Consider the following 14,115-nt stretch of genomic DNA (forward strand, 5'->3'; position numbering starts at 1 on the left):
TAGCGGTCGACACCTTGACTAGTGACTTGTAATATCACAATATCAGGAATTCCAATGATTCGAGTGGCGCTCGAAACCTTGACTTGGAACAACTCTTGAAGACCATAAACCTAAAGCCGACTACAAGAGTGGTACGAAGGTACGTGCGCGTCCGGCTGAGCCCCACGCGCGCGCGCGCGGTGACCGGCGCATCCACGTGACCCGCCCAGTGGCGGAGCCAGAACATTAACCATGTGTAGTCATATTAAACTTGTGTAGTCAAATACATATATTTGTACAAATTTTTAATTATTTTTTACACACTTTAAGCTTGTATTACCAAAAAACTGTGTAGTCAAATGACTACACAGCCAATGTGTGGCTCCGCCACTGGACCCGCCCCGCTCTTCCCGTGGCCAAACAAAGCGCGCGCGCTTCGCTGCCACTCGCCAACAACACCGCCGCCCACTTACCACGCCACAGGCGCTCCCACCTCACACTCCCTTCCGCCAGTCATGGCCCTGCAGGTCGCCGGCGGCGCGGGCTGCTGCGGCTGCCTCCCGCTCCTCGGCCCGCGGCGGCGCGCCGCGGCGTTCCTGCCGCCCCGCGCGGTGGCGTCCGATGGCGCCGCGGTGGAGGACGGCAGCAAGACCGTGCTGGGCGGGTCCGGCGTGGCGGTCACCAAGCTCGGCATCGGGGCCTGGTCCTGGGGCGACACCACGTACTGGAACGACTTCCAGTGGGACGGTACGTGCCACCGCGCGGTATCAAGATAGATAACCTTCCTTCTCAATCGAATCCCGTGCTCTTTTCTTCTTGTCGATCCACCTACAGTTCAACAACTGGCCCATCTTCTTTGGGTGAACTGATTCAGACACCTCTTCAATTAAGGTCGATTCTGTAGTCGCGGCACGCTGGTTGTTGCATTCCCCTGCTGTATGCTTATTGTTGGCATTGAGGGGGCTGAAATTGCGGTCATACTTCCCATGCATATGCATGTGAGGTGCTTGGTGCATTGCTTGTAAAAACTTTGTGTCACTTGTCACCAAGAACAGTATCCAGCAAACTGAAGAAAAAACAAAAACATCTGTTTAAATCATGTAAAAATCATCTGTTTAAATCTGCATTGTGAGTCAGTTTCGCATTGTTCTTGAGTTGTATATGCACATTGATATCTAATAACTGCTACGTGCCACTCATTTCACAGCTAACATGAACGAGCACTCTCTGAATTTTGCAGATAGGAAACTCAAGGCAGCTAAGGGAGCATTCGATGCGAGCATCGATAGTGGAATAACCTTCTTTGACACTGCAGAAGTATATGGTGCAGGGGTAAGGATCGATATAGTTCTGGCTGTATTGATTTTTGGCGAAAAAAGGTTCATGCTTTATTGATCATTGTCAACACCATTTCAGGGCAATCTTGATAACTTTTTGATTTTGATGTCACTTAGGTATCAGGGGCGATAAATTCAGAAAGCTTGCTAGGAAGGTACGTCATGCATCATTATACACCATTCCCATATTTTGATAATTAAGTCTCCATTACGCCTGTTACAAGTTCCTCCTTATTTCCATCAGGTTTATCAAGGAAAGGCAACAAAAAGAAGTGGTTGAGGTGGCCATTGCAACAAAGTTTGCAGCTCTTCCATGGAGGTTAGGCCGGGGAAGTGTTCTCTCTGCACTCAAGAGCTCACTTTCCCGCCTTGGAGTCTCCTCCGTCGAGTCATACCAACTCCATTGGTTAGATCACCATCATACAACTTTAATGTTATTTACAAGTCTTTTTAGGTTGCTGAAACTATTCTTTTGATGTCCTTTCAGGCCAGGGATATGGGGAAACGAAGGTATCCATCAAAAGATTTATACCTATCATCAATATTAAATATGCTTTTATGGAAGTTCAATTTCTTAAACCGACTGCAGTGCAGTAAACTCATTTTTCTTGGTCCTTACATGATCCAGGTTACCTTGACGGCCTTGCTGATGCTTATGAGCAAGGTCTCGTAAAATCCGTTGGAGTCTCAAACTACAGCGGTTTGTAAAATCCAATTCTATTTCTCTTTTGATGGAACATGTTATGTTAGTTGATTGTATTTTTCGTAAAACTAAGCTGAATCACATCCATTACCAGAGAAACGTCTGCGTGATGCTTACAAGCGCCTCAAGGACAGGGGAGTTCCACTTGCTTCAAACCAAGTAAATTACAGTCTGATTTACAGGAACCCTGAGGAAAATGGGGTGAAGGCAACGTGTGATGAGCTTGGTATTACTTTGATTGCATATTCCCCAATAGCCCAAGGTATACTTAGTCTTTTGTTTTCCCGTTACCTTTGTTGTTTGACTAAAATTAGCGGTCAGCTCAGCTAGCTTTAGGACTTTCGCAATTGCGTGATTACTTATATAGTTTATCAAAATCCTGGTCTGTGTTCTATATGTACAAGCTATAAGCATACAAATGTGAAACACAATGCAAGTCTTTTCAATCTATTTTTTTTTTCAGGTGCTTTGACAGGAAAATACACACCAGCTAATCCTCCAACTGGACCTCGTGGACGGATATACACTTCTGACTTCCTGTCCAAGGTTGCAAAGTGGAACAATTATTATAAGTTTGCTGCATCTTAGTCTTAAACTACTCCTTTCATTTCTGATGCTACTATGCTCACTGAAGATCTTCTCATGACATAACACAGCTCCAGCCACTTATTAACAAGATTAAGGAAATTGGAGGAAGCTATGACAAGACCTCAACTCAGGTGCTGTATTCTTTACATGCTTAATTATACAATATTTCTCCTCAAATACCAAGTCTAATTGTGCCAATCCACCTGAGATGAAATAATATCGATATGTGTCAGCTGATTCTTGTGAAGCTGCCCAACTAGGCATCTTGTAGGTTATCCAGATGCAATCGTCCTAACGCACGCATGAACTAAAAACATTTTCTGAAGTTTAACAGCTGATGTGATGACTGAGCAAAAAATGTTGTTGTTCCTGTGGTTTGTTCTTTCAGGTGGTTCTGAACTGGCTGATTTGCCAGGGCAACGTGGTGCCGATCCCGGGGGCGAAGAATGCAGAGCAGGCAAGTGAGTTTGCCGGCGCACTCGGGTGGAGCCTGACGGATCAGGAGGTGGAAGAGCTACGGTCCCTGGCGCGCGAGGTCAAGCCCGTCATGGGGTTCCCGGTCGAGAAGCTGTAAAAAAATCTGCAGCTAGTTTGTTAGTAGGGAAACCCTCGTGATACAAAAATACAGTCATCTTGACATAGGAGTTGTAATTTTGTGAGAAATGAGGTCGACATGTAAAAAAAAGTAAGACGTTTTTAGCAAGGAATCAAAGTATATGTACATATCCACGCTCGTCGATCCTGTAGGAAACAAGCTCGTCAACTGAGATTTTCCTATATGCCTAATTAAGTTAAGAGAGGTGCGATTTTAGTTTACCAAAAGGTATAACCTCCATCGTTTCAAAAGTATAACTTCGATCTAATGACATGTCATGTCACATAAATATATATGTGCCATTGCGTTACTAGCTACTCCATCTGTTCTGAAATTCTCTACATTTTAGGTTTAAAATTTGTTCTAAGTAATCTATATTTTAGCATTGTAATCAACAACGACATAGAAAACAAAGCAGCCCTACTGTTTTGAAATTCTCTACATTTTAGGTTTAAAATTTATTCTAAGTAGTCTATATGTTAGCATTGTAATCAGCAACGATATAGAAAACGAAGCAGCCCTACTGTTCTATTGGATATCATTACTTTGTAGTACTAGTTCATCTGAATTTTTTTGTAGGATGTAGACTAAATCAGAAAAAGATGGAGTACATTACGCTCATATATAGTGTTAGTAACATAGCTGGTAACATCACACATCAAGACATTTTGGTAACATAGCATGCTAATAAATGAAAAAAAAAGTAAGGTGGTAACTCGCTATGTTACCATAACATTTTAAAAAACAGAAGGCCTCATGGCCCGGCTGTATATATAAAGTCTCACATGGCATCAATAGTGTATCGAGTACATCATTTGTCACCCACACAAGCACATAGTTTCAAACTCAAACATATCCCATACGACACATACTGAGAGGGCCAGACTCGCACACATGGCACCTTGACTAAATAGATAGATAGATAGATAGATGTCGAAGCTCCGCCATCACATGTGCTCTGACCGCGTCCGCGTGTACAGTCTCCTGACGTCACCCACCAGCAAGTCCAGAAGCTCCCCGTCCTTCCGTCTGACCAGAACCCTCCAGCACTGCATATGTATTGACATTTGATAGAAGACATGAACAAGATTACCAATCATCTTTCCCTCTATAGCTAGCTTATTTCGCGTGTTCCAAATGGTCCAACATTGGGCCGCAAAGGTATACCACACTAGCCTACGGAGTGGGTTTGCCCAACCCTGAGCGGGCACGATGAACTCCCCGGCCCCTGGGTTCCAGTCGCACGAGAGAAGATCCCTCACCCTAGGCCACATCAGTCTAGCGGTGGGACAAGTGAAGAAGATATGGTTGCAGTCCTCCTAGGCACCGCACAAGGAACAGAGGCCGTTGAAGGCCCCTGTCTCTTGAACAGCTGCTCCACGGAGGGCAGCCGACCACAGATAAGTTTCCCGAGAAATACCTTTATCTTAGGTGGAACTCAGGTATGTCATACCTCCCTAAATGACATAATCACCTCCTCTTGCGACAGGGGGCGTATATTGAGCTGGTGGAAGAAACGCCAGAGGACTCTAATGCCCATGACACATCGTCGTCAGCCAGCTCGCTGGGAAGTGCATGTACTTCCCTGCAGAGATTATCCCACTCCATAGCTTGCACCAAGCTAAACTGGTGTCGGAACCGCATACGTCACTCCCTGGCTCTCCCTCCCTCCGCTACCCTAGCCCCAAAGACCATAATGAATGGCGTTTCGCAGCAACTGAACAGTCCGGGGAATCTAGCACGGAGTGGGCCTGTTCCCGACCACCACTCCATCCAGAAATAGGTTCTCCTCCCACTATGAACCTTATGTTTGGCCCCAAGTTTGAAATGCCATTTAACCTTTTGTATAGCGTTCCAAAAGTAAGAGCCATGGGTAGGGACCTCGCCCGCATATAGATCTTTGCCCCACAGGTATTAGCCCTGATGAGGTCTTCTCACATACCCTCCGCGCCCTAGTAGAGTTTCCAAATCGAGTTCACCATTAAGTCAATGTTCATGAGTTTGGTGTTGAGGACCCCCAAGCCCTCCAACTCCTTAGGTTTACACACCCTAATGTTACCATAATATCACACTTCTCAAGATAACACTGTAGATTAGTAACATGTGTCTTACTGACATGTCATTTCACATGTAAATGTTAATGCGATATTGCATGTGGAGTACTATGACTTCTCTAATGAACTCGTGTAAATCAATCTTGAAGTTTATTCCAAAATCGTGCCAGCTTTTTCAACACAAAAACACATCGTCATGCCAGCAAAGATTTGCATTGTTTGAGGTAAGAAATTCTTCGTGGGTACGGAAATCGTGCGTTGGCAACAGTCAAAGCCAAGCTCTCTCTTGTTGAGGCTGCGATGAGCACAAAAATCAACGTGTGCCGTCGATACGCGCAGAGTAGGCGGTGACGCACGTGTGTTTCCATCCATCCACGAAAAGCTGTGCAGCCACACTGGATGACACCAAAACCGCCTAGGCCTTCGCTCACGCAGATGTCTGATCCGCAATTAAGTTGCAAGGCCCAATGAATGTGCGGCCACTTGGACTCTGCAACGTGCATATGGGGAAATAAATTTTATGAAAACCGGTTTCTACGTAGTATAAATTTGTCCCTGTAGATCAACTCCAGCAAATAACACGCGGTATATATAATAGTTTAGATCTAAAAATAAGCAATTAAATCATTTTTTTGTTTTTATAACCCGTGTCAATTGTTGAAGTTGATTCATGAAGATGAATTTATGAACTAGGTCTCATATAATTATTTTCCGCATTATCGTATTTTTTTTGAAATTTCAGATTATATTAAATAGAACCACACACAGAGTTACAATCTCTATTGATCAGACCAACCACACACGGTGGGGCTGAAGTAGAGAACACAGGCTCATTTACAGAACGCCCTAGTTTAGCTAATTCGTGAGCAACTGAATTGTTTGCACGATCTACCTTAACGGTTACAAAACCTGGTAACAAACTAAGAAGGTCCTTCATATCACGAATCAAGCCAGATATAGCAGACTTGTCTGGCATCTGAGCTTTTAGAGCACCGATAACTGCAGCACAATCATTCTCTATATGCACAGGTCTGTCACAAACAGGCAAGATGGCTTTAATACTCTGAATACCAGCCACAGCTTCCGCTACCTCCGCAGATGGACAATGATCAATACGACCCCAAGCTGCCAGCAAAATTTTGCCAACTTCGTCCCTTAGGATTGCCCCCCATGAGCCTGTGTTTATGTCTTCTGAAAAACCCGCATCAAAATTTAGCTTATACCAACCATGGGCTGGAAGAGTCCAGGTGACAGAAGAGGTGTTCTTTTTATCACTGCTAGTATCAATCGGGCAGTACAGAGGTTTCTTCCCTTTGAAATCGACAACTTCTTCAATTTCTCTAGTATCATTTATGGACGCTAAATAAGATTGGAGGAAGACAGACGATTGCACAATCGAACACTTACCATCGCCAAAAATTACGTTATTTCGTAAGTGCCATGTGTGTTTCAGCATACGCGTCACCGTGACTACACTGTACGTTTCTCTCAACAACAACAACAACAACAACAAAACCATTGTGTGTTCTCCAACGCCATATTATGTACACCTGCAACACATAATGGAAATTTGGCCATTTGATTTTTTTTAAACTTCCTATTGTAGGAGAGCCTCCAAAAAGCTTTATGAAAACTTCAAAAGATTCATAAAAGCTATTTACAAAGAAAAGAAAACTGCCCTACAATTAGAAGAGGTTGTCAATCCATGATGAAAAATTGCCAGGTGCACATTTCTTCACCCTAAGCGGTGGTATCTTGAGCAAAACCAGATTTCCAAGCTCGGAAGGAAGACTGTATCCCTTTGAAAATATTTTGATTCCGATGTTTTCATATATTCCAACAAATCAGAATTACTATTTCAACAAAACAAGGACTTGTGAATAGTTTATTTGCTCGTTGCAGCATCTCAAGGCCAGATCCCGGCCCAACCCTCGGGATATTTGTAAGTAAGACCAGATTCTTGTATTGAAGATGCACTCAAAAAAGAGGTGAGACACAAGAGTCCCTTGTGTTGATTCTAGCACGAAGAATAAGCCAACAAAGAACTTGTGTTTTGACATGCATTTACTTTTCCAGATCCACTGGAGTCATTCCATGGAGTTGACGCCGGAGTTTCCTTTTTATCAGAACAAAGCTTGTCTTTGATAAATTAGATAAACCTAGGGTAAGAACTATCAAAGCAGTCAGCATTCCACCCATCTGACTAGAACAATATTGATTCTTCATTTCCCACGTGGCAAGAACTAATTTGCTAATTGATACCTTCGATCTAGAATACCATACGTAGTATAGTTATTTTTTTCTAGAAGATCTAGGTTTATATTGATCCTTAGAAAGCAACTGATGTGGTGATTTACTTAAGCAAGGTCTTGTTAACTTGTAGAATATTCGTCTCACCGGACCTTCGAGTTTACTCGGGGTTTGTGAATCAACGGATGGACATAGGCCAAGGCTAAGGATTTACATACAACAGTGCATACATGTTATGAGATAAAATACAATAATAAGCATGATTGTACTTAATTCAATTCAGAGTAGATTCTTGGGAGCGATGCCTCCTTATTTACTATAGACTCCAATCGAGCTGGTTATCCACAGACTATTTCCCAATCTAGTCACTCCAGTTGAGCTGGTTATGAAGGATTATTAAGTGATCCATGGACCAAAGCATTAAGATTAATGGCGTCATCGTTATTCCCTAATGGATCTCAAACTACCACCGTACTCTCCCTACTTTCACTGGGTTTCGCTAGAAGCAACAGATTATCAATAATCTCACATCATTACCTTTATCAATCATCAAGGTCTTGGGTGCCTGACAAGTCCTAGATTGTGGTAGTAGATACAGATACAATCATACAAATCTTAAAATGAAAATTGTGTACAACAACCATGTAGAATTAGATGCACATGATGTTTCCAGGGTAGGCCCCAACCTTCATCCCGTGAGGACTCACACATGATAAGATCAACAATCATAAACATTATAAAAGAATTCTTAAGATCAATATGAAATAGTCTTACAATGCCACCAATTGTGATAAGATCAAGGGTACATGTAGAATCTATGGCTAAGGAGAGGGGGAAGATGGATATGGTGATGAAGATGGTGATGGAGCAGCGATTCCCCTCTCCTTAGATGTGATTGGTGAAATGGTTCTCGGGGTGGCTTCTAATCTATGTGTGGTGTTTCTTCTGTTTGCTCCCTCTCTTCTGGCGGCTCTAATCCCCATTATATATAGGCCCCTTCATGAAAATTGTTCCGTTTGACATGGGGAAGATGGTGGCACATGGTACATGCACGTCGTACGAGCGGGTTGCGGCCGTACCAATGCTCGCCAAACTCTCTGATGCTTCTCTTTGTGGTCTCTTTGACTTGGGAGTTTTGGCAACTTGGAAGTCTTCATTAATTTCCCTTGATTATGTCCAGAAAATTTCCATATCCGCACAAGGAGAAATACACATCTTTGCAATAATTAGGGATTAGTGGCAAGTTAAGAGAGATATTTCATCAATTACTTGGCTAATATCAGATTTAAACATGGATATAGATGGTTGTTTTTTACATCCATCAACATCCCCGAGCTTAAACCTTGATCATTCTCGAGTAAAAAAATCAAAAATCATAAGGAGTCCAGTGTTTAGACTGAAACAGCAAGAAAGCAATTTCACTTACAATTAGTAGTCGCACCACTTCTTCTTCCTGAAAGCTTCAACATTGATAGAGTAATGACAAGATATCATACAAGATTTATTAGTCCAAGACAAACATAGTAAAGATTTTATAAGTAAGGATAACTAGTCAAACAAGATTCATTCTAATTCCTCTAGTTAACTCTTAGTTTTCTAAAAAAATAAAAAAATCATTGTTAACATATAAGAGCGAAGGATCATGTCAAAATAATCATAGAAATAGTGTGTCTCAACACCCACATCATTAAATCAGGCTTTTCAAACACTTCTTCTCAATCTTTGTCTTTCTAGAATTTCTGCTCTTTAGTAACGAAATGATGCCAAAGCTTAGTTAGTTTAATCAGACTGTGCAGAGTAGAAAGGGTACTCATAGCATATTGATTTCTCAAAGTCACCGATTATTCCAACTTCTCTTATAACGTGGACCCATGAGATGCCAAAGTTTACCCACTATATCATTACTTCTACAAGTGCTTATCAACTCAATAGCCAAAATCCAGGAGTTTCCTCCATGAAAGATCATTTGTAAGGAAAAGGAGTTGTTAGCCACCATGGAGTGCGACAATTTTGCAGACACACATAAAACTATATCATACTTTAATTGACGAGTTTAACTTTGGCATGCATCTCAATTACTGGTACGTCTCAAACGTATCTATAATTTCTTATGTTCCATGCTACTTTTATGATGATACTCACATGTTTATACACATTATATGTCATTATTATGCATTTTCCGGCACTAACCTATTGACGAGATGCCGAAGAGCCGATTCTGTCGTTTTCTGCTGTTTTTGGTTTCAGAAATCCTACAAAGGAAATATTCTCGGAATTGGACGAAATCAACGCCCAGGGTCTTATTTTTTCCACGAAGCTTCCAGAAGACCGAAAGGATTACGAAGTGGGGCGACGAGGCGCCGCCACACTAGGGCCGCGCGGCCTAAGGGGGCCCCGCGCCGCCCTAGCGTGTGGGGCCCTCGTGACGCCCCCGACTCCACCCTTCCGCCTACTTAAAGCCTTCGTCGCGAAAACCCCAGTACCGAGAGCCACGATACGGAAAACCTTACAGAGACGCCGCCGCCAATCCCATCTCGGGGGATTCAGGAGATCGCCTCCGGCACCCTGCCGGAGAGGGGAATCATCTCCCGGAGGTCTCTTCATCACCATGATCGCCTCCGGATCGATGTGTGAGTAGTTCACCCCTCGGACTATGGGTCCATAGCAGTAGCTAGATGGTTGTCTTCTCCTCATTGTGCTATCATGTTAGATCTTGTGAGCTGCCTATCATGATCAAGATCATCTATTTGTAATGCTACATTTTGTGTTTGTTGGGATCCGATGAATATTGAATACTATGTCAAGTTGATTATCAATCTATCATATATGTTGTTTATGTTCTTGCATGCTCTCCGTTGCTACTAGAGGCTCGGCCAAGTTGATACTTGTGACTCCAAGAGGGAGTATTTATGCTCGATAGTGGGTTCATGCCTCCATTGAATCCGGGACAGAGTGACGTAAAGTTCTAAGGTTGTGGATGTGCTTGTTGCCACTAGGGATAAAACATCGATGCTTTGTCTAAGGATATTTGTGTTGATTACATTACGCACCATACTTAATGAAATTGTCTCGTTGTTTGCAACTTAATACTGGAAGGGGTTCGGATGATAACCTGAAGGTGGACTTTTTAGGCATAGATGCATGCTGGATAGCGGTCTATGTACTTTGTCGTAATGCCCTGATTAAATCTCATACTACTCATCATGATATATGTATGTGCATTGTTATGCCTTCTTTATTTGTCAATTGCCCAACTGTAATTTGTTCACCCAACATGCTATTTCTTATCGGAGAGACACCACTAGTGAACTCGTGGACCCCGGTCCATTCTTTACATCTGAAATACAATCTATCGCAATTGTTCTTTACTCGTTCTTCGCAAACAAACATCATCATCCACACTATACATCTAATCCTTTGTTTACAGCAAGCCGGTGAGATTGACAACCTCACTGTTACGTTGGGGCAAAGTACTTTGATTGTGTTGTGCGGGTTCCACGTTGGCGCCGGAATCCCTGGTGTTGCGCCGCACTACACTCCGCCACCAACAACCTTCATGTGTTCCTTGACTCCTACTGGTTCGATAACCTTGGTTTCTTACTGAGGAAAAACTTGCTGCTGTACGCATCACACCTTCCTCTTGGGGTTCCCAACGGACGTGTGTCTCACGCGCCATCAATTACCGCTAAGCATTCATTCCTACGAACAAATCATTCTAAGAGTGCTATCAAGTCTATGATTAAATCTATGGAGTTGATTACTGTGTAGATAAACTCCAATTAAGGACAATTAAACATCACCCAAACCTTTCATGACTTTTTTCATGATTATTTCTGGGTATTAAATTTATTATTACTGGGCAAAAAAAGATTTGCAAACCTCTAAACAACTAAAGCATCTTGCAAAATAAGTAGTGCTACAGCAAGTAAAGCAAGTGGAGGAAGAAAGAAATGTTGTTTAACTTATAAGAACTAGAGTGAACTCTTACTTAAGTAATTATACAAACACATAAAAGCTTTACTCTAACTATCAAGACTTACTCCCATTAGTATAACAACTCAACAATTACAACTAACTAGCATGTCATTTAAAAATTCAGAAGAGAGAGTTCTAATACATACCTTTCACTCGCAAATTCATGTTCCTCTCTTCCGTATGAACTTGTTTCTTCAAAACTCATATTATAGCACTCTCTTTGCAAATACTAAAAGCATTAAGAGGCAAATGGAACCACTTTGAGAAAAAGGATAAAAGGAAAAATATTTTTGTTGTTTTGCAGATCGGGATATAAAGAATAGAAAATCAGTGGCAAAGCTAGGCTATAAAAACTTCAAACAAAAAAAAAACTAAAAAGCAAAGCAAATAAAAAGCAGAGGGTTGACACTTGTCCGACACGAGTGTTTCAAAGCTCACAAAGAGCTGCAGTACAACCTCATTATTACACAAATAAAATTTACGGCACTTATGACTTGGGGAGACATCCTCAAGCTTTTGCAATCCTATCTTGTGCTTCATTGTGGTTGTGGATAGTTTCATTGTTTGGACCAATGGTCAAAACTTGACGTCCTGTCTTGGGTGCTATCACGGAGGTTGATGGAGTTGTAGAAGTTGTCAATGGTACCTCAGAGCGTGTAGAGATCTTCATATGTGGCATAGGGGTTTTGTGGCTGCGCCTACTCAAGTCCTCCCCCTTGTTCTTCCACATCATCATCGTCTTCTAGATCTTGGTCATGGGGTTGGTCTTGCTCTACATGCACATCATAATGCATGTGTCCTTCGTCGATAGAGAATAGGTTGTTAGGCAAAGGAGCGGGGTAAATACACCTAGCTGCAGGAATAAAAATAAAATGTCTACCTTGGAGTTTCTTGACCATGCCACAAGAATTAAGAACAGGGAAACCAACACGTCACTCACCCAACAATGGTTGTAAATTACCTAGATCAAGACGTAGGGCGTTGGCGTGGACGATGATGACACCTCAGCAAGCAATGGGACCTCTCTTTTGGAGAGATTTATGCTTCAAGTAGAACAAAAGGATGGCGCCCGTGTTTGGTGCCATGTTGCAGTTGCAATGGCAGCCTTTGCGAGGACTATATATCTTGTCCTCTTCATCGAGTCTTTAAATTCGGGCATGCAAGGTGTTAGCTATAACCACTGTAAAAAAACATAGATCGAAGAATGGGCCCGTCCCAAGTTCTTGTGATCAGATCAATCAGCTCCAAAAACTCTAGTGTACACCGCGTTTCCCCTAGGAGTAATAATCTTTCTGGATGGACTGCTTGAAATTCAAGGGCCGTTCCAAATATTTATATCACTTCCATCACCCATACGCTAAATATAACCTCTTTTAAAAGTTTGGATCCCAGCCTAAATACTTTGGCAAGTATAAGATGGTCCTTTCTTCGGTTCAGCATTCAACATATCTACTGAGGGGAAGTATTTTGCTCGCAACAATTGCAAAGGATCTTTGATTCACATAACAAGCGTAAAAATTATTTAAACTTAAGGCATACGCCCAACTTTAAATTAATAAAGCCACACATGGCAGAGTCTACAACCATCGAAACTAACAACCACGCTCATCAAGTCTCATACAACTCCTGGATCGAACCCGAACCCAAAACACACACCACTAGCCGCAACTAAATCAAAAGCATTACCACCACACACACAACACCGGAACACACAGAGGCTGGTGGCAGCCCTCCTCCTCAAAGTCGCGATAGAGGTGTGGAGCCATCTGATCTTCCCCACCGCCGCATCTAGAAGCGCTCTATCCTTCGGTCTCACCAATAACGGCCATTGCTGCATACATATAGTCATTTAAAAAGAGCGTCAGCCGGTTTGTTAATCAAAATGCCTTTCATAGTTAGTTTTTTTTATGATGTTCCAAAGCATCCAACATTGAGCCGCAAAGGTAAATGAAACTAGCGTACGGTATGACCATGTGAGATAGCTAAAAAGTTCTAAGTCCAGCCAGGTTCCACTTACAGTGTAGGAGCTCCCTAGCTCCCGCTCACATAAATCTTGCCAACGGGCAACTAAAGAAGATGTGGTTGTAATTCTCTGGTTTCCCACATAACAAGCACATCCCATTCCACACATCCATCCGCTTAGAGCATGTCTACCAGATCCTTTATTTTTCTACCCCTTAAAACACGAGTAGAGGGCCCTGTATTCACTTTTCGTTGGCCGAAAACTCGTCCGAGCTAGCAGACCCCGTATCCCCACCCCGTAAAACAGAATCCTACGGAATATTCTGTTTTCAGCGGCGGCGCACGGGTGGCTATGGCGGCGGCGCGGGGAAAACGGTTGGGAACTCTGAAATGTCCGTGCGTCCTAGTGAAATGGGATGAGGGGTTGGCCCTGTATTCAGTCTCCCGCCCCGTACAAGTAAGGGGCGAAGAGCCGCCCCGTAAAACTGTAAAAAATCGACGCGGGAGCCTATTTTACGGGGTCTGCTAGACGGTCGGGTAGCGCCCAACCCCTTATTTCAGCGGTTATTATACGGGTTTGAAAGGGGTGTGTTAGACACGCTCTTAGCAACCTGTTCCGAGCGCCAACATTGTTTATACCCGAATCTAAATAAATCTCCAATATTTGTCCGA

The 14,115-nt window shown here is 42.8% G+C and overlaps 1 protein-coding gene across 1 annotated transcript; it reads left to right on the forward strand.

Annotated features, from left to right (window-relative positions):
* The first annotated feature begins 479 nt into the window (after positions 1–479).
* On the forward strand, positions 480–3,429 carry LOC124675291 (uncharacterized oxidoreductase At1g06690, chloroplastic-like). Its single transcript, XM_047211356.1, has 10 exons — positions 480–726; positions 1,220–1,311; positions 1,434–1,471; positions 1,561–1,722; positions 1,804–1,826; positions 1,945–2,016; positions 2,114–2,281; positions 2,483–2,565; positions 2,676–2,738; positions 2,996–3,429. Exons 1-10 carry the CDS (start codon positions 495–497, stop codon positions 3,179–3,181), a joined length of 1,119 nt encoding a protein of 372 aa, XP_047067312.1. The 5' UTR covers positions 480–494; the 3' UTR covers positions 3,182–3,429.
* Positions 3,430–14,115: the final 10,686 nt, after the last annotated feature.

Source organism: Lolium rigidum, chromosome 7 (assembly GCF_022539505.1).
Source record: "Lolium rigidum isolate FL_2022 chromosome 7, APGP_CSIRO_Lrig_0.1, whole genome shotgun sequence".
In the NCBI taxonomy this organism is placed as follows: Eukaryota; Viridiplantae; Streptophyta; class Magnoliopsida; order Poales; family Poaceae; genus Lolium; species Lolium rigidum.

Excerpts from the sequence above, each read along its gene's own strand:
- LOC124675291 (XM_047211356.1), top strand. The coding sequence starts at position 495 with ATGGCCCTGCAGGTCGCCGGCGGCGCGGGCTGCTGCGGCTGCCTCCCG. Across the intron at positions 727-1,219 it reads GAACGACTTCCAGTGGGACG|ATAGGAAACTCAAGGCAGCT; the intron begins GTACGTGCCACC and ends TGAATTTTGCAG. Across the intron at positions 2,282-2,482 it reads ATATTCCCCAATAGCCCAAG|GTGCTTTGACAGGAAAATAC; the intron begins GTATACTTAGTC and ends TTTTTTTTTCAG.